The sequence below is a fragment of the Anomaloglossus baeobatrachus genome, chromosome 4 (genome assembly GCF_048569485.1).
Source record: "Anomaloglossus baeobatrachus isolate aAnoBae1 chromosome 4, aAnoBae1.hap1, whole genome shotgun sequence".
NCBI lineage: Eukaryota > Metazoa > Chordata > Amphibia > Anura > Aromobatidae > Anomaloglossus > Anomaloglossus baeobatrachus.
Genome location: NC_134356.1, coordinates 231214721 through 231234440, shown reverse-complemented (window position 1 = coordinate 231234440; position 19720 = coordinate 231214721). Strand labels below are relative to the sequence as shown.

At 44.5% G+C, this 19720-nt stretch overlaps 1 protein-coding gene across 2 annotated transcripts in view; it reads right to left on the bottom strand.

The window, feature by feature from the left end:
- Window positions 1-19720, bottom strand: part of CHST11 (carbohydrate sulfotransferase 11) — a 281471-nt gene that overhangs the window by 140844 nt on the left and 120907 nt on the right. For both annotated transcript variants that reach the window (XM_075344733.1, XM_075344734.1), the window contains exon 2: window positions 4118-4203. In XM_075344733.1, coding sequence (XP_075200848.1) covers window positions 4118-4203 — 86 coding nt within the window. The remainder of the gene's footprint in view (window positions 1-4117; window positions 4204-19720) is intronic.

Here is a 19720-nt window from a genome sequence, read left to right as displayed (position 1 = left end):
AATATCCGACGACTAGCTCGCCGCTATGTGAATATTCGATGCGCAATGTAAGTCTATTGGAAGCCCAAATAGTTCCGAATAGTTGTTATTCGGGTTTCCCATAGACTTACATTGCGCAATGAATATTCACGAATAGTCGATTAGCGGCGACCTATTCAGAAAATATTCGCGAAGTCTAATATTTAAGGTATTCGATCATCCCTATTTATTACACTTTTTGGGCGTTGGACTCTACAAAATAAATAGTAATTCTGGATTTTTCTTGCTGTAGGTCTTCACTTGTGTTATTTTTTGGGTGGTGAATGAGCAAAAAAACCATCAATTGTTAATACATTACCTAGCCTGTTAAGCTGGGTTTACACACTGCAACATCGCAAAGGACATCGCTGTAACGTCACCGGTTTGGTGACGCAATAGCGACCTCCCTAAGTCTCTGCTAAGTCTCTGGTGAGCGTTCAAACAGGCAAACCTGGCCAACAACTCAACAGTGATCCGGACCTGCAGAGCGACCTAGCTGGTTGTTGGGGACGTTGATAAGCAGCCTTTTGAAAGGGAAGTTGCTAACAAAGTCGCTGCAAAGTCTTCACACACTGAAACTTCATGCTGCACAGCGGGAAACAAAGGACCTAGGAATGGTCCTGAACGATTTGTAACGATTACAACTTCACAGCAGGGGCCGGGTCGCTGATAGGTTCCACACACTGCAACATCGCAAACAACATCGCTATTGCGTCACCAAAACGGTGACGTTACAGCGATGTCGTTTGAGATGTTGCAGTGTGTAAACCCCAGCTTTAGTGTTTGATCTAGACTCCAGTTGATCAGATAGGATTATATGGAAGATCCAAAAGCAAATATCATTACTTCAGGAGCTACTTTTAGATATCTTAGGGGTGCTTCACACACAGAGAGCTCGCTGCCGAGATCGCTGCTGAGTCACGCTTTTTGTGACGCAGCAGTGACCTCATTAGCGATCTCGCTGTGTGACACTGAGCAGCGATCTGGCCCCTGCTGCGAGATCGCTGCTCGTTACACACAGCTCTGGTTCGTTTTCTTCAAAGGCGCTCTCCCACTGTGACACACAGATCGCTGTGTGTGACAGCGAGAGAGTGACGAAATGAAGCGAGCAGGGAGCAGGAGCTGGCATCTGGCAGCTGCGGTAAGCTGTAGCCAAGATAAACATCAGGTAACCAAGGTGGTTACCCGATATTTACCTTAGTTACCAGCCTCCGCAGCTCTCACGCTGCCTGTGCTGCCGGCTCCGGCTCTCTGCACATGTAGCTGCTGTACACATCGGGTTAATTAACCCGATGTGTACTGTAGCTAGGAGAGCAAGGAGCCAGCGCTAAGCAGTAACCATACCCGAAGTTTTCCTTAGTTACCAGTGTCCGCAGCTTCCAGACGCCGTCTCCGTGCAAGCGCAGCGTCGCTTGCACATCGCTGCTGGCTGGGGGCTGGTCACTGGTCGCTGGTGAGATCTGCCTGTTTGACAGCTCACCAGCAACCATGTAGCGATGCAGCAGCGATCCTGACCAGGTCAGATCGCTGGTCGGATCGCTGCTGCATTGCTAAAGTGTGAAGGTACCCTTAGACATGACAAAATCACGTGCAGAGACTGTGTGGAAGCACTTAGTGAGTCCATGGCTCAGTAATACGAGTCTACGGTGAGTTTTTGTACCCTATACATGGAACCATATTTTTCCTTGAAGCATTTTTTTACATATGTACATGATTATCACGCGGCCCTGTCAGTAGTAGCCCAATAGTTCCAGAAATGGTCACCATAGATAGGCTTAAGGTACTGTCACACATAACGAGATCGCTAGCTAGATCGCAGCTGAGTCACCGTTTGGTGACGCAGTAGCGATCCCGTTAGCGATCTCGTTATGTGTGACATCTACCAGCGATAAGGCCCCTGCTGTGAGATCTCTAGTCGTTGAAGAATGGTCCAGGCCATTTTCTTCAAAGGTGATGTCCTGCTGAGCAGGACACATCGCTGTGTTTGACACTGTGTGACAGGGTCACAGTGACTACTGAGATCGTTATACAGGTCGCTACTGCGACCTGTATTGTTCCTGCATCGCTGGTAAGATCTGACTGTGTGACATCTCACCTGCGACCTCCCAGCGACTTACCTGCGATCCTTATCAGGTCACATCGTTTTCAGGATCGCTGGTAAGTCGTTGTGCGTGACTGGGCCTTTAGAGCAAGCTACTCCATCCCTGGCCTTCAGCTTTTAACACCTGGAAAGGGATCTGGATTTACACAGGGGCGACATAAAAGGTTTTTCATACCAGCAAAGTTAGAAACAGAAACCTTTTTATTGTGATTTCATTAAAATTGTAGCTTGGACATAGAAAAATATCTGATTTTTTTGTTTTTAATTTGCTTTGTTGGATTGAAAAACCTTTTTTCATCACTTTCAACACAGCTCTTTAATAGCTCACGATCCTTATCTATACCCAGTGGAGTGCATTGGCCACGAACCGGACTGAACAATAAACATATTGGATAGGGTGAGCTGTATCCACAAATTTCTTTATATTACTTACACAGGTGCCCCTGAGCTGGGGCCAGAGAGTCAACTGCTAGTCAATGGTGCAAGCTGGCAAGAGTGGTCAGATCACAGGTTCACAACTATTAGGAATAGAGTTAATTTTGTCCCGGGTGCCATGCTTTCACTACGACGACCGGGCACGTTCCTAAAATGATTAACCCAATATCTGCAGTTTAATAGTGCTAGTTGATGTGACAGGTTCCTTTTATGAAAATATTTTACTTTCAGATTTGTCATTGACTGAAATCCTAAGATAGCAGGTGTATGATATAAGCACCATATAACCTTGGACAAAGTCACTGACTGAATCATGACAATTCAATGTCATCACTTCGGGAGGATTGCAGTATCATAAAGGCTGGAGAATTCGATTACGAGAGGTGTCTGGTGAAATTATTATTTAGCTGGACCTTGGTCATAAAACAAAATGCCTTTTTGAGTAGAAACGGGTGCATCTTTATGTTCTATAGCTGCGAGTGTAGATATATAAACGATTTTACTAGTGTGAGACATTTCATTCTCTCGCTGCCAGAATAAATGTTTTCCAAGCCAAAAGGGCAACAGAAGGTTACAATAAAACAAATATAATGCATTGTGGATCATTAGTGACTCATGAATGGTTATATTACTACTTAGAGGAACACATAAATTGATGTTATAGTTCACCTGTAACCATAAAAGTAATACTGTTGGTTACTGCATAATGCTTCAATTAAGTATTATTGATACAGTGGATACATATTAAGGAACATTGCACAGAGAACCAAGTAATTCATACAGTCCCTGTCCTTAGTGCTCACAGTGAAATCTCCCTTCAAAGAACTGTCCATCCACATGAAATATCAGTCTCTGATGCCACCATAAACATGCATGATTGCTAGGCTGGGCTTCCTTATTCATTTTAATAAAGATGGGAATGAGTCACTGCAAGTCTCTTTGGAAAAGCAGAGGCTGAAGGACAAGTTGAAGGGGTTGTCCACCACTTGGTTAACCCCTTCTCAGTTCCCTTGCGCGCACCGGTAATGATAACTAAGCCTATACTCGCCTCCGGTGCCACCGCAGATCCAGAGATGTCTGAAGCTGCGTTTCCGGGGCCCACATGACATTATTATGATATGTGGGCCTCACAAAAAATCACTTCCAACTTCCTTTCCCCACATCTTCAAACATTTGAGCAAGAAGTCAGCGCAGCACTCACATCCTGCTCAAATGTCTGAAGGCAGACAGTCAGAGGCTGGGTGTGGATTGGTCGCAGGGCTTACGTATCATAACAATGTCACGTGGGTCCCAGGAACGCGGTTTCAGACATCACTGGAACTGCAGCCTCACCAGAGGAGAGTATAGGCTTATATATTTTTACGGGGGCGAAGAAGGGGAGTGAGTAGGAGTTGTCCAAGTAGTGGACATCTCTTTTATAGCAATCTAGTGTTTTGTATCCTTCAGGAGGCACAGTAAGAGACCACCACAAACATTGGACTGTCCTCCAAATGTAATAAAAGGCAACATGATTTTATTAGCTGTATGGCTGGCATATCAAAGGATGGGCATTTAATTACCAACCTGCGTTGGATTGTAGAGTTGCTCGAGCGGACTACGTGAACCCTTCCGACAGCAAATGTCCATCCCAAAGGGATTTCTATGCATAACTGGGGAGAGGAGAAAAAAAAAACAAAAACATAATTAAAAAACAGAATCTATACACAACATATACAGAAGATGAGCCTGTGAAAACAGTTTTAGTAATTTTTTTCCGATATGTATGGAAACCATTATCAGAAAATTAGTTGTCTTAATTAAGGTGAGTATAATAAAGGTCTTTTATTATATGTTACATATAGCAGCCTGGAATGCTGTATATAAGAGCTCACTGGTGGTGGCCGCAGCTTATAAGGGAAAATCCTGGTGACAGGTTCTCTTTAAGCCATTCTACAGGAAAAATCTGCACATAAAATTCAGCGCCCCACAAGAGAAATTGCCATGATGCGGATTTGAAACACGCAATGCAGGTCAGTTTACTCTAAAGGGGGCTTTACACGCCACAATATCGTTAATGTTTTATCGTCGGGGTCACGTTGTTAGTGACGCACATCCGGCGTCATTAATGATATCGCAGCGTGTGAGACTTACCAGCGACCTCAAAATTGGTGAAAATCGTTCACCATGAAGAGGTTGTTCCAAAACCAAAAATCGGTAATGGTTGATTATCAATGTTGTTCGTCGCTTCTGCGGCAGCACACATCGCTGTGTATGACACCGCAGGAGCGAGGAACGTCTCCTTACCTGCGGCCGGCTGCAATGCGGAAGGAAGGAGGTGAGCGGGATGTTACGTCCCACTCATCTCCGCCCCTCCGCTTTGATTGGCCGGCCGATTACTGCCGTCGCGGTGACGTCGCTGTGATGCCGAAGGTCCCTCCCCCTTGAGGGAGGGATTGTTCGGCAGTCACAGCGACGCAGCTGACCAGGTAAGTGCGTGTGACGCTGCCGTAGCGATAATTTTCGCTGTGGCAGCGATCACACGAAATCGCATGCACGACGGGGGCGGGTGCTTTTGCGTACGATATCGCTAGCAATTGCTAGCGATATCGTAGCGTGTAAAGCCCGCTTAAGTAAAAAAGAAGCACAGTGGGCAGATTTCTAGAAATCCCATTTAGGCCCTGTGCGCACTACAAAATGGAATTTTCTTAAGAAAATTCCGCACCCTCTGAAAGATGACCGCACCTGTGGTAAAAAAACGCAGCAAACCGGACCCGAAAACCACATGCAGTTTTACCGCAATTTGCCGCGGTTTTGCTGCGTTTTTTCCGCAGGTTGTTCCTTGCGGTTTTTACCATTATCTATGGCGAAAACCATAGGTACCTGCGGAAAAGAAGTGACATGCACATTCTTTTTGCTGCAGAAATTCTGCAGCAAAACCTGTAGGGGAAAAAAAACGCAGTGTGCGCACACCATTTTTTTTTTACCATAGGTTTTTCTGGGGAAGGACTGCAGAAAGGTTATGAACATTTTCTGCAGCAATTCATGAAGCAAAACTGCGGCAAAAACTGCAGCATGCGCACAGGGCCTTAAATTGCCTGTAACAGTAAGATGCATCGTTGACACAGCGAATATACGCAGTGTTAAAAACTCACTAAAAACTCAATGTGGCCACAACAGCCTGTTTGTTTTTTATTCTATTAAAATACATTAACATTTTATATTTGGGCAGTGAGATGGACACAAATTAAAAGTACGGACTAGGCAATAGCTTTCATATCGATAAGTATATATTTTATCCATACAGATACAAGCTGATTTTAATTAAGAAATGGAAGTATTTTAAACTGTCATAACCCTGGATACATGCTGATGTCTGGAGAAATAGATGAAGATCAAAATTATTGCCCAGTTAGAAAGCACAATGGATTTTATTCTGTGCTTTGGTTGTATCTCATATCACATATCATGCTTTTGAGGAAGCTTTCTGCTCAGATAAGTCAGACCTGCCATTGTTGATCATCGTGATGTTCTTCACAACTGTGGTGACCCGTCATTTGGGGAACTGTGTGCTAGAAATGATAGCACCCTCAGGTGCAGAATAGAGAATGACCTCTGGGTGGATATCCTTTATATATAATCTTGCCATTCACAGGCCCTGCGTTTTACTTACCCCCTCCCCCACCGTAAGATTTCATAGAACAGCTTGGAGCTCACACCTTTATATGAACCAGAAATTTCATTTCTTAGTATAATGTGGAGCTTTGGTCTCAGGCGATACAAGGACTTTGCTATAATTACCAAAGGATGTCTGAATGATTCTTCTGTCATATAATTGTACATCCTACTGTGATGTCAATGCTATATGATCCCCAGATACAGTAATGATATACTAATATCAGACCAATTAAAGGGCGTGAAAGAAATTTCACCACGTTATGCATTGGCTAGAGATTAGCCGTAATTGAGACAAACCATTTCATTACCGCATTAGGACAAAAAATATCCTACATTTCAAATATACAGCGGTGAAGTATTTCTATAGCATTTTAAATCAGATCAGTTTTATTGAAAAATAAACATTTTCCAATGTAAAGTATATCCTTACAGAAGCAAGACTAAATTCTGAGTTTAAGATATACAGCACTTTTTTCTAGTCACCATGAATACATAAAACCTATTCCCACTCTTACAAAAAGCAACAATTCAGAAATACATTCCTCCATATCTTGCAACCATCCGGAGAGTATCATTATTGACACATTCGGCATCAAGCAGAAGACAGTATTTATAGCTATCATTATAGAGAGGGGGGAGCCAGCACTGACATGCACAAATCAAAAGTGTAAAATTCACAAATTCATTCCTACTGTACTATAATGCACAATGAGATTTTTAGGAAACAATTGATGAATAATTTGAGCCACCCCTGCCACGTCACGGCAAATCTCAATAGGGGGGGGGGGGGGTCCTACTCTAGAATATAATTAACCATTGTGCCATACGGCATCCTAAACATTTTAATAAGCAGAACTATATAAAAGCAACACATATACCTGTGACATCTCAGATCCGCTCCCATGTTGCAATAGGTATGAATTTGTGAATTTTACACTTTTTATTTGTTGCATGCTATTCATAGGCAGTGCTGGTTCCCTCCTCTCTGTAAGTATTTATAGCTAGTCTGTCTCTAAGGCATCTTTCACACGTCCGTGAAAATCCCGCACATTTTTCACGGACGTATCAAAGGTGCGTTTTGCCCTCAGTGTGCAGCGTTTATGGCACACGTGTGTTCTCCGTGTGTTATTCGTGATAACACATGGAGAACGGGAACTTTCTAATCAACTGTCCCTGGCTTCGCTGTCCGTGGTGCTGATTTTCGGTCTCTGGTCTTGCCGACTCCCCGCTGCTGCTGCTTCCACACAGTGAAGTGAATATGCAATAAGCATAATGAGCGGCGGTCAGAAGCAAGTGACAGCAGCGGCAGAGACAGCAGGGCTGGAGAAGGTGAGTAAAGTTTTTTTTTTTCACGCAGATACATGTGTTTGCTCCGGTGCGTGTCACACGGAACACATCCATGTGGTCCGTTTACGTTCCGTGTGACCCGTTTGCATTCCGTGTGACACCCGTGATGTCGGAGAAAAACAGACATGTCTATGTGTGGAGCACACGGGCACACGTGTGCTCCACACGTACACACTGTCCATGGCAGAATACGCACGTGAGCGCAGACCCATTGATTTTAATGGGTCTACGTGTGCCTGTGTCTCCGGTACCTGAGGAAACGGACCAAACACGTACCGGAGACACGTACGTGTGAAGGAGGCCTAAGTAATAGGTTCGATAGTAACCCTGGAGTGACCATCCAAGGACCCCACACTTTCTCAAACTTGCTTAAAGACTTCTGTTTCGTATAAACATATATATTATTTATCCTGAATCTCAATTTGTCTATACCGGGAGGCTGAGCATCTAACCAGTGGAATGCCAGGAGTTTTCAAGCCTGATAAAATCAGGACATAGGAGCATCTGGGTCGCTTCCATCTTCAAGGTGGCCCAAAACATGCAAACCTAGGTCTGTCAACAATCACACACCATACACTCTCTCCACTAAAGAGAGGACCCCCTTCCAAAAGGTTCCCAACTTTCTACATCCCTTCTACGTCATGCCAACTCCATTGCCCACCCAATGCCGTCTCCTCCTCCTGTTTAACACTAGAAGTCCCAGAGAGGGGTCATTTCACATTTCTACCATTGAAACCCTATGGAGCTCGAAATTCCTGGGACTTCTAGTGTTAATGGACGGATCCTATCCCTAAAATAACACAGAATAGTGGCTGACAATCACACAGGAGGAGGCAGCACTGGGGGGGGGGGATAGAGCTGGAGTGACAGAAGCTTCAGCTCTTCAGCCTTATTTGCATATCAATTAAAACGCTGATTTATGTGGAACGGACTGGTCTTTGAAAGAGCTACATGCACAACATACATGCATAAATAGTTTGCGGGGTGATATCCTTCTCACAGATTCCCTGGAAGACTACTGCACGTGCGCATTGTGCTTATAGCCATCATCCAGTTTCTAGAGACATTAAGTATATGAATGTTAGAAAAAGATATTAAAGTAATTGATGTAGGCAATTAATAGATGGTTACCATTGTATAGCATCCATCACAGGCATCTATAACCCATAGACGCCCATACTAAACAAAAAGAGATAACACATGGAGAACGGGAACTTTCTGCTCACCTGTCCCTGGCGTTGCTGTCCGTGGTGCTGATCTTCTGACTCCCCGCTGCTGCTGCTTCCGGCCGCAGTGAAGTGAATATGCAATGAGCGTAATGAGCGGTGGACGGAAGCAAGTGACAGCAACGGCAGAGACAGCAGGGCTGGAGAAGGTGAGTAAAGTTTTTTTTATTTTTTTCTCAGACACGTGTGCTTTTTCCGGAGCATGTCACACTGAACACATCCGTGTGGTACGTTTGCGTTCCGTGTGACACCCGTGATGCCGGAGAAAAACGGACATGTCTACGTGTGGAGCACACGGGCACACGTATGCTCCACACGGACACACAGTCCATGGCAGAACACGCACGTGAGCGCAGACCCATTGATTTTAATGGGTGCCCGTGTCTCCGGTACGTGAGGAAACGGACCAAACACGTACCGGAGACACGAACGTGTGAAGGAGGCCTTATATAAAGTGATTTTGTTTTTGATACTTGTTGCTAGTATTGCTTTTAGGCAGAGGCCACACAGGGATTTGTGCGAGTGCTCACATAACACTCGGCACTCGCTCGCAGCACAGCGGGAGCAGAGTATCATGGAACATGGTCCGATCGTGTGATCAGAGCACAGTTGCGTAGGGGAGGGCCGGCGCTGCGGAGGGGAGGGAGGGATTTATCTTCCTCTCTCCTCCGTTCCTGGCTGATGCGAGAATCGCACTGCCCGCGAGAGCAGTGCAATGTATCTTATGCCCCATAGACTTGCATGGGTGCGAGTGGAACAGGATCGCATTCCACTCGCAGCATGCTGCAACTGTTTTTTCATTCCGATTAGGGCTGAGAAAATAATCGCTCATGGGAGCTACCCCATAGAGTAATATTGGTCCAAGGAGAACGCGATTTTTTTATCGCATTCCTCTGGCACCGTTTTTCTCGCCGTGTGTCATAGGTCTTATAATACTTTACAGTCATGTGTGGATTATATGTGTTTTTATATGCAGATTTTCCACATTTAATGCAATTATATGGGGAGAATTCACACATAAATCTCCGCGCTACCGCAAACAATAAAACAATGCAAAGTAAAAAAAAAAACCTCACCGTGGGCATGAAATTTCTATGAATCCCATCTACTTTGCTGGAACTGTAAGGCAACCTACACATGTTGAGTATTTGGTGAGTTTTTTACCTCAGTACTTGGAAGACAAAACCAGGAGTGGGTAATAAATGCAGGAGTGGTGACCTGTTTCTATTAGGCCGGAGTCACACTTGCAAGTGACTCGCATCGGCATCATTCGCCGCGGCCGCACACTCTCCTGACTGGAGTGGGTCAGCTGCATGTATTTTTATGAATTGGAGACACTCCTGTCCAGAGAGTGTGCAGCCATGCCGGGTGATGCGATGCGAATCGAGTCACTCGCAAGTGTGACTCCGGCCTTATACTTTTCCTCTGATTGTTCCACTCCTGGTTTTGGCTTACAAATATTGAGGCAAACAACCAACACCAAACACTCAATGTGTGCATGTGGTCTTAAGCGTAACCCATTACATTTCACTGGAGTTCATCATGCATACAAATGTTCAAAATTTGGTGAGTTTTTACTTCAGTATTTGTCAGCCAAAACCAGGAGTGGAACAATCAGAGGAAAAGTATAATAGAAACATAGGCACCTTTTCTGCATTTATTATTCACTCCTGGGTTTGGCTTACAAAAAGTGAGGTAAAAAAACTCAAATACTGAATGTGGGCAAGGGTCCTAGGAGTAACCACTACATGTCACTAGATTTCTTCGTGCAGCCCTATGCACACATTGAGTATTTGGTGAGTTTTTACCTCAGTAATTATAAGTCAAAACCAGGAGTGGGTAATAAATACAGACATGGTGCCCGTGTTTATATTATACTTTTCCTCCGATTAATCCAGTCCTGGTTTTGGCCACAAATACTGAGGTAAAAAACTCACCAAATACTCAACGTGTGCACGGGGCCTAAGGGTAACCATTACATGTCATTGAAGTTCATCATGCAGCTGCGTACACTCATTCAATATTTGGTGAGTTTTTTACCTCAGTAATTATAAGTCAAAACCAGAAGTGGGTAATAAATACAGACATGGTGCCAGTGTATCTAATATACTTTTCCTCCAATTGATCCAGTCCTGGTTTTGGCCACAAATACTGAGGTAAAAAACTCACCAAATACTCAACGTGTGCACGGGGCCTAAGGGTAACCATTACATGTCATTGAAGTTCATCATGCAGCTGCGTACACTCATTCAATATTTGGTGAGTTTTTTACCTCAGTAATTATAAGTCAAAACCAGAAGTGGGTAATAAATACAGACATGGTGCCAGTGTATCTAATATACTTTTCCTCCAATTGATCCAATCCTGGTTTTGGCCACAAATACTGAGGTAAAAAACTCACCAAATACTCAAAGTGTCTATGTGACCTAAGATGCTGTGGGGTTTTTACGGAAGCTAAAATATGCAGGTTCAAAAATGAACAAAAAATAAAAAAAATATCACCTTTTGAACTTAACCTAATTTAAAAAACGAATGCAGCGACATTAACTGTGAAGCCTTAATGTTACTGTAGCTTTCTTCCTGCCCTCATCCTTGCCATGTCCCATTTGCTAGTGCAGTAGATTGATTAGCCAGGAGCAAGCAATAAAATGGCGTGGCAGAAATAAAGTGCTTAGAGTGTCAGAGATTTGATGGACAAGCTGCTGCACAGAACAGTAATAAAAATAAATAGTACAGTGGTATATAGGTTAGATTTAGTCAATTAATCAAACACACTGCAAATTGCTTCCATATACAAAAATGCATTTCTACACTTTGTGAAAAGTTTTTTGAGTGGGTCTGTTCAATGTCTGAAATGCCAGTCTTAGGCTATGTGCCCACGTAGCATATTTTCATGCAGTTACGCTGCATTCTGCACTGCAGCATAACTGCATGCGTCCTGCGTCCCCAGCACAATCTATGAAGATTGTGCCTAATCCATGCCCACGTGGCGTATTAGAACGCAGCGATTCGGCTGCTGCCGAAGCGCTGTGTTTTAAGAAGTGACATGTCACTTCTTTCGTGCACTTTGCATGCAGCCCCCGCTCTGTTTATGGGAGGGGCTGCATCCAGAGCGCATGAAATCGGCTTTTCATTACGGACTGTTGTGCACGTGTGCTGTTCAAATCGCTGCAGAAATTTCTGCATGGACAGAACGCAACGTGGCACATAGCCTTAAGATTACCATGTATACATTTATGGTATTGAATTTAGAGTGTCTACTTAATGGTATCCTATCGTAGACTACATATTTCTCTTATTAAATAAATGCATTATTACTGAGTATTCGTCCTTCCATCCCTGCAGTCTAAACAGTTGCATTATAATTGCCAATTCCATTATCCCAGATCATAAAACTGCATACCCAAAATAGAAAAGCCAAATGCTCTAATCAAGGCGCTGCTTTAAAGGTTTACCACCGATACTGCACTAAGTTTTATGCTTTTCCTGGGGAGGAAAGCGGAAATGTCATATCAAAGGAGATGAAATTACTCATTATAACAGACATCACATTCTACTAATACATAAAATGGATTCTAAGAAGCCATTACCTATAAACACATGCAGGCAAAAGACTAATACAAGTGCATTACAATACCTTGCAATGTCTGTTTCAGCTAGATAACACACTAAAAGGGACACAAAACCTGAATATAATAAGAAGGATAGGTCAGAAACGTATTCTTGGAAAACCTATAACGGATGCCTGCTAAATACCAGATTGGTCTGGCTACTATAAATAACATACTAACATTTTATGGCATAAATGCAAAAGCTAAAAAGGCTGCAGTATGACCATTAAAAGTTAAAGGGGTTGTCCAGCCAATAAAAATATATTTTTAAAGGGCTCCATCCTGTATAAAATAGAAAAAGTTTGATATTCACCATTACCGATTCCCCAAAGCTCCAATTCAAACAATTATCTGTTCCCCGATGGTGGCTTCTTCCTGGTCCTCTCGCCATACCACAAAAGCTGGCTTTAGGGTATGTGTGCACGCGGAGTATTTGGTGCAAACATTTTCTGCATCTTTTGGCAAGAAAACACACTGCATTTTTTGCCGGGATTTTGGTCCATTTTTTTCATAATGAAGACAATGGGTGGAGGGCTCAAAAACGCAGGCAAAAACGCAACAAGAATTGACATGCTGCAGATTATTTTCTGCACCAAATCTACAAGGAAAACATAAGGAACATGTGCACAACACTTCAGGATTCTCATTCACTTTACTGGCATAAGGATAGGCATGCAGTTTTGTGACAAAACGGCACCAATAAAATGCATCAAAACCGCATATAAAAATGCACATGGCTTAAACAAATCACTAGAAGAGGTGCTACAGCTGCAGGTTATTGATTCTTTAATATAGTACAGACTGGTTTAATATGAGTAAATAATATTAGTATCTGCCAGATGACCCCTTTAATTTACAGTTCTTTCACATTATAGCACCTCTTGGTTTGTCAATCAAAAGTTAGTTAGGCTTTGGTGGGATCCTATAGTCCACTAATATCCCATTCAAACAGGTCCATACACTAAATAATGTCCATTGTCTTTTTTTTTTTTATCAAAGAGACAGATGGCCATAAAAGCAAAGTTAGTAAAAAAAGGTGTCTGATAAGTTCCAGGAGGCTATAGTTAAGTAATTTCTTAATTACATAAAGTGTTTCTATGACGTGTACAAAATCAGAACCCTCACCTTAAAGTGAACCTGTCAGGTGCAATATGCACCCAGAACCACGAGCAGTTCTGGGTGTATATTTCTAATCCCTGCCTAACGGTCCCTGTATACACTAGCATAGATAAAGAGATCTTTAGAAATAGTATTTCTAAAGATCCTTTATGATATGCTAATGAGCGCAGGGACTAGTTATATCCCCGTGACTAATCCGCCCACAGGGGCGTGCAAACATGCTACTCAATGCTCATTGCCCAGCATCATCAGCGGTGACGCGTGTACCTGTGTCCATTATCACCTCCTCAGACGCCGGGCTTAGGGTCAGTGCACATGATCAGAAGTCACCGGACGTCTGGTCATGCGCACTATGAAGCCAGATGTACGCATCCCGGCTTCAGAGAGGTCTACTGCACATGACCAGAAGTGCCAGGCAGTCTGATTGTGCGCTCTGACTCTAAACCCAGCATTCTGAAGCGGTGACAACAGACACATGTACATGTGTCACCGCTAATGACGCGGGCAATGGGCATTAAATAGCATGTTAGAACGCCCCTGTGAGCATGCTACCATGCTAAGCGGGCGGAATGAGAGCAGGAACAAACGCCCTTGCAACTAGTCCCTGCGCTCATTAGCATATCATAAGAGATCTTTAGAAATAGTTTTTCTAAAGATCTCTTTATGTTTGCTACTATATGCTGGGACGGTTAGGCAGGGATTAGAAATATGCACCCAAAAATGCTTGCGGTTCTTGGAGCATATTGCACCTGACAGGTTCCTTTTAAACCCAACAGTCTAGTTAGAAAAGTTACATTCACTTAACAATCTGGTTATTCTGCAACAACAAAGAGGAATGTTGTCTAAAAACTGCACAACTGTCAACCAAAATGAAACATTAACTGCTAGGCCTTTTACACAAACTATTTGGCCATTCTCAGACCTTACTGCTGAGTGCTTTAGTACCCCAGTCACACATGGTATACACATGTATACAGTATAAGCTTCCCCCCTATCAACTTAGATCAGTGAATCAATTCTCAAATCCTTCCATTTTTTGTTCCCAGTTGGATTGGTACACATGATGAAGGCACTCCTATCCGGAGGTGGAGCATTTACACCACAGCCCAAATATATGCCCTCAAATTACCAGTGCCAAGTCTTAAAGGGGTTATCCGGCTTCTTTGACTTTTTTTTTTTATTACCCTATGGGGCTACATTGGGGCAGGTAAGTAGATAGTGACCACTTACCTGTCCTGCTGTCAGCCCGGCTCAGAGCGGTCATGTGACCGCTCCTGCCGCGATTTTGCTGCTTCCGGTCATTTCATGTCAACATGGGCAGGGCCATGTTGACATGCAAATGTGGAACAGCATGTCGCCTCCCTGCTGGGCTGTACAGTGCGAGGAGTCACCGCCCCCTTCCCTGCACCCTCCCACACATTCCCCCGCACCCCTGTTACTCTCCAGTAACCTTCCCCTGCACTACTGTGGTGTCTGTGACCTGGGGGCGGGGCCTGGCGGCAGCTGCCGTGGTGTCAGCTCCAGCACCGGGCCCCTGCTCAGGATCACACATTCAAATGTACCGGCATCACAGATCACAGATGCCGGTACATTTGAAAGTGCTGATGAGAAGCAGCGCAGCGCTGCTTCTCATCACTGTCCCTCCCGCTGTCTGAGCTCTCTTCAGCACAGTGGTGACGTCAGAGCACAGACAGCGCGCGAACGTGCAGGAGCGGCGGGGACCGAGGACGGGTGAGTATGTATTCCTTACATGTGTTCCCGATGGGGATGGGGATGGGGGGCGGGTGGTGCAGAGCCATATGTGTGCGTGTGCAGAGCCATATGTGTGCGTGTGCAGAGCCATATGTGTGCGTGTGCAGAGCCATATGTGTGCAGGGACATATGTGGGCGTGTGCAGAGCCATATGTGGGCGTGTGCAGAGCCATATGTGTGTGTGTGCAGAGCCATATGTGTGCAGAGCCATATGTGTGCGTGTGCAGAGCCATATGTGTGCGTGTGCAGAGCCATATGTGTGCAGAGCCATATGTGTGCGTGTGCAGAGCCATATGTGTGCGTGTGCAGAGCCATATGTGTGCGGTACAGAGCCATATGTGTGCGGTACAGAGCCATATGTGTGCGGTGCAGAGCCATATGTGTGCGTGTGCGGTACAGAGCCATATGTGTGCGTGTGCGGTACATAGCCATATGTGTGCATGTGCGGTGCAGAGCCATATGTGTGCGTGTGCAGTACATAGCCATATGTGTGCGTGTGCGGTGCAGAGCCATATGTGTGCGTGTGCGGTGCAGAGCCATATGTGTGCGTGTGCGGTACAGAGCCATATGTGTGCGGTGCAGAGCCATATGTGTGCATGTGCGGTGCAGAGCCCGATGTGGGGCTGTTATTTGCAATGCTGTAGTGATAATAGGTCAGGTGCTGGGGCAGAATATACTGACAGGGAATGTGTGTGCAGGGGGCGAATCTGGACACCGGGGTGGGGCTGGACACTGGGGTGGGTGGTGACAGCTCTGACTGAGGTTCTGCACAGGAAGTGGTCATGTTTGCTGGATCTGAATGTAAACAAGAAGCTGCAGAGAATAAAGGGTGAATTCAAGAGGAACAAAAGTTAGAAAACAAAAAATAACAATGTAGGGGTGATTAATATGACAATACAGCACAGATTAGCTTAACAAAAATTTTTGAGTTTATGTCGGACAACTCCTTTAACTTCTAAGTTAAGACCTATGCTGGAAGAAGGCTATTCCTTTTTTCTTGGACTATTGAGGATAGTTGGAGCTATGGATCCCGTTGGAGCTACTAAGTAGCTAAATCACTAAGGCTGCATAGAGTAGGGACTCCTAGATCCCCATTGACGGTATAATGATAACCACAGCTTCCCCACAAAAACCTTGTTCCCCCTCCTTTATAGGCGGCATACATACAACTATGGGTTCCCACATTAAGCAAACTAACCACACTATTGCATCCAGGTTGAAGCACCCGTCGAAGTGGCAATATATTCCAGTCCACCAGCAGATGCGCATCCAGATCTGCTCTCCTGACTACTCACAAATGTCACCATCTGGAGACTTCTCTTTATACCCATTTACTAGACTTTATCCTAATGTACCAGCTTGCAGACAGCCATTAGACACACATCAGGAGCCAACGAGCGACTGTTGGGGCGGCTTTGCACACTACGACATCGCAGGTGCGATGTCGGTGGGGTCAAATCAAAAGTGACGCACATCCGGCGTCACTTGCGATGTCGTAGTGTGTAAATCCTAGATGATACGATGAACGAGCGCAAAAGCGTCGTTATCGTATCATCGGTGCAGGCTCCGACATTTCCATAATGCCGGTGCAGCGGCAGGTACGATGTTGTTCCTCGTTCCTGCGGCAGCACACATCGATGTGTATGAAGTCGCAGGAGCGAGGAACATCTCCTTACCTGCCGCCGGCCACAATGCGGAAGGAAGGAGGTGTGCGGGATGTTTACATCCTGCTCATCTCCGCCCCTCCTCCGCTATTGGCCGCCTGCCGTCGCTATGACGCCGCACGACCTGCCCCCTTAGGAAGGAGGCGGGTCGCCGGCCAGAGCGTCGGTCGCAGGGCAGGTGAGTGCATGTGAAGATGGCGTAGCGATAATTTACGCTACGCCAGCTATCACAAGATATCGTACCTGCGACGGGGGTGGGGACTATCGCATGCGACATCGCAGCATCGGCTTGCGATGTCGTAACGTGCAAAGCCCACCTTGGTCTCCCAACCAATAGGTTGAGGATTCCTGTGTTAGGCTATGTTCACACAGGGCTTTTTTGATAAGTTTTTGCAGCATTTTTTAGCTGCAGATTTGCCTTGGTTTTATGCAAATCCTTGCTAATAAAAAGCTGTTTTTTACAGTCCCAGCAAAGTCTATGAGATTTCTGAAATCTCATGCACACACACACACAAACACATCAGGTTTATTTCCTGACTGTTTTGTCAAATACCTGCGTTTTTGGTCAGGTTTTTAAACAATGACCATGTCAATTCTTTGCTGCAGATTTGCTGCGTTTTTTCATTGATACAACCCATTTTATAGAAAAAAAAGCAGCAAATCCGCACCAAATCTGCAGCAAAAACGCCACTAAAAAAAACGCATGAAAAATGCACCAAAAACACAGATGACTCAAATGAGATTTCCTGCCACAAGATCAGGTTTTGTTCAGGGAAAAAAAAAAAACTTACCAAAAAAGCCCTATGTGAATATAGCCTTATAGGAACCGAAATATGAAGATAAGGATGTGCTGCTGGGCCCTGGCACGTCAGCCACCAGCAGATGGACCACCTTAAGGTTTAGTTTCAGTCATTGTTTCCGCAACTTTACTTGACACAATAGAACAGGTAGTCTGTATTTTTGCTGGATCTACAACAGAGACACTAAAGCGGGCTTTACATGCTGCGATCTCGCTAGCGAGCGTACGCGCCCCCGTCGGTTGTGCGTCACGGGCAAATCGCTGCCCGTTGCGTACAACCTCGTTTAACCCCGTCACACGGACTTACCTGCCCTGCGACGTAGCTCTGGCCGGCGACCCGCCTCCTTCCTAAGGGGGCGGGTCATGCGGCGTCACAGCGATGTCACACGGCAGGTGGCCAATATAAGCGGAGGGGCGGAGATGAGCGGGACGTAACATCCCGCCCACCTCCTTCCTTCCACATAGCCGGTGTAGGCAGGTAAGGAGATATTCGACGCTCCCGAGGTGTCACAAACAGCGATGTGTGCTACCGCAGGAACGAGGAACAACATCGCTAATGAGAGGTAAACAATTTTTTGTTTTAGGACGACCTCTCCGCGGCAAACGATTTTGGCCACTTTTGCGATCATTTTAGGTCGCACAAAAGTGTCACACGCTGCGATATTGTTAATGACTCCGGATGTGCGTCACTAACGATGTGATCCCGACGATAAAACATTAACGATATCGTAGCGTCTAAAGCCCCCTTAAGAGCCTAACACATAATTCTAATACATGAGGACTTTATAACTTAAAACAAAGATTAAAACTATAGCCTTACTGTGTGTAAGGTACTAATCACATGAAAATATTTTTTAGATTTTATATTTTTTTATTTTGTGCCAAGCTGGTGCCATATGCTAAAATAGTAAGAGAGTAAATTATACATAAGCACAGATAAGCTGAGTTAGTATATTATATTACATTAATATTTCATTGTATAACGCAATGGGCTGCCAGTACAATATTTTTACTGGAATTCCAGACAATGAAAAAAGCCTTTTAAATGAGGCTACATTTCCTCTCTGAAACAGATACCTCCTAAAGTCAAAATGTGAAGAAGCAATACAGAGAGGGTTCTTAACTGAAAAAATGTGAGCAATCCAGCAGGGCAGCATCAACATGTACTGTATGCCAGCGAGAATGCTGCTAAATAAAAAGAGGCCTAAAACATAAAGATAATACCTGTTCTGCAGCAGCCTCCCTTCCCTGAACACAACGGAGGCATTCTAAACAAAAAACAAGAAACTAGTGCTCCACTGCCGGCCATTTATCCCGGGGTAATGTAAAAGGAATGGAGGTGCTGGTGGTATGTAGAAATATGCTCAATCAGTTCTTGTTCAGAACATTCAATGATACTAGGTCTGAAAAATGATATGGATAAGTGTTTGAACTCCAAGAAGAAAAACTCCACTGGTATTAGCTTGATAAATGCTTTATTCATCTACTACTAATTCTGCGTTACATATTTTCTTTCTGCCCAAAACTAAATTGAGAACTGAGTTTATTTCCTGTTGAGTGTGATGTCAGAACAGGCAAACCGGCTTAACACACTATTAGATCATAGCTGCTCAATCCATTTATCAGGGTCGGACAAGTATTTAAAATGTTTATTTGGGGTGGTGGAGCTGGAAGGACTGGGGTTCTGATTCTCGTCTGAAGGCAAATTTAAGGTATAATTATGAGATATGTTGGATTTCAGAATGTCTGTTCTTTTGTTCCCCTGGGAGATAAGTCACTGTCAGAGGACCAATCCAAATGTCCATGCCTATGGAGGAGTTAGGTGTAGTAGCTGTCAGCCAAAGAAACATTTGGCTGACCTCTAAAAAAAGGAGTCTCAAATCCCCAAAATAAATGTGATGACTAAAAAATAAATCAAACTTTACATACTAAAAGCCAAGTTGTTCGGTTACATAGCAGTGCAATGGCTCCTTTAGATTGCTCAATCTGATCTG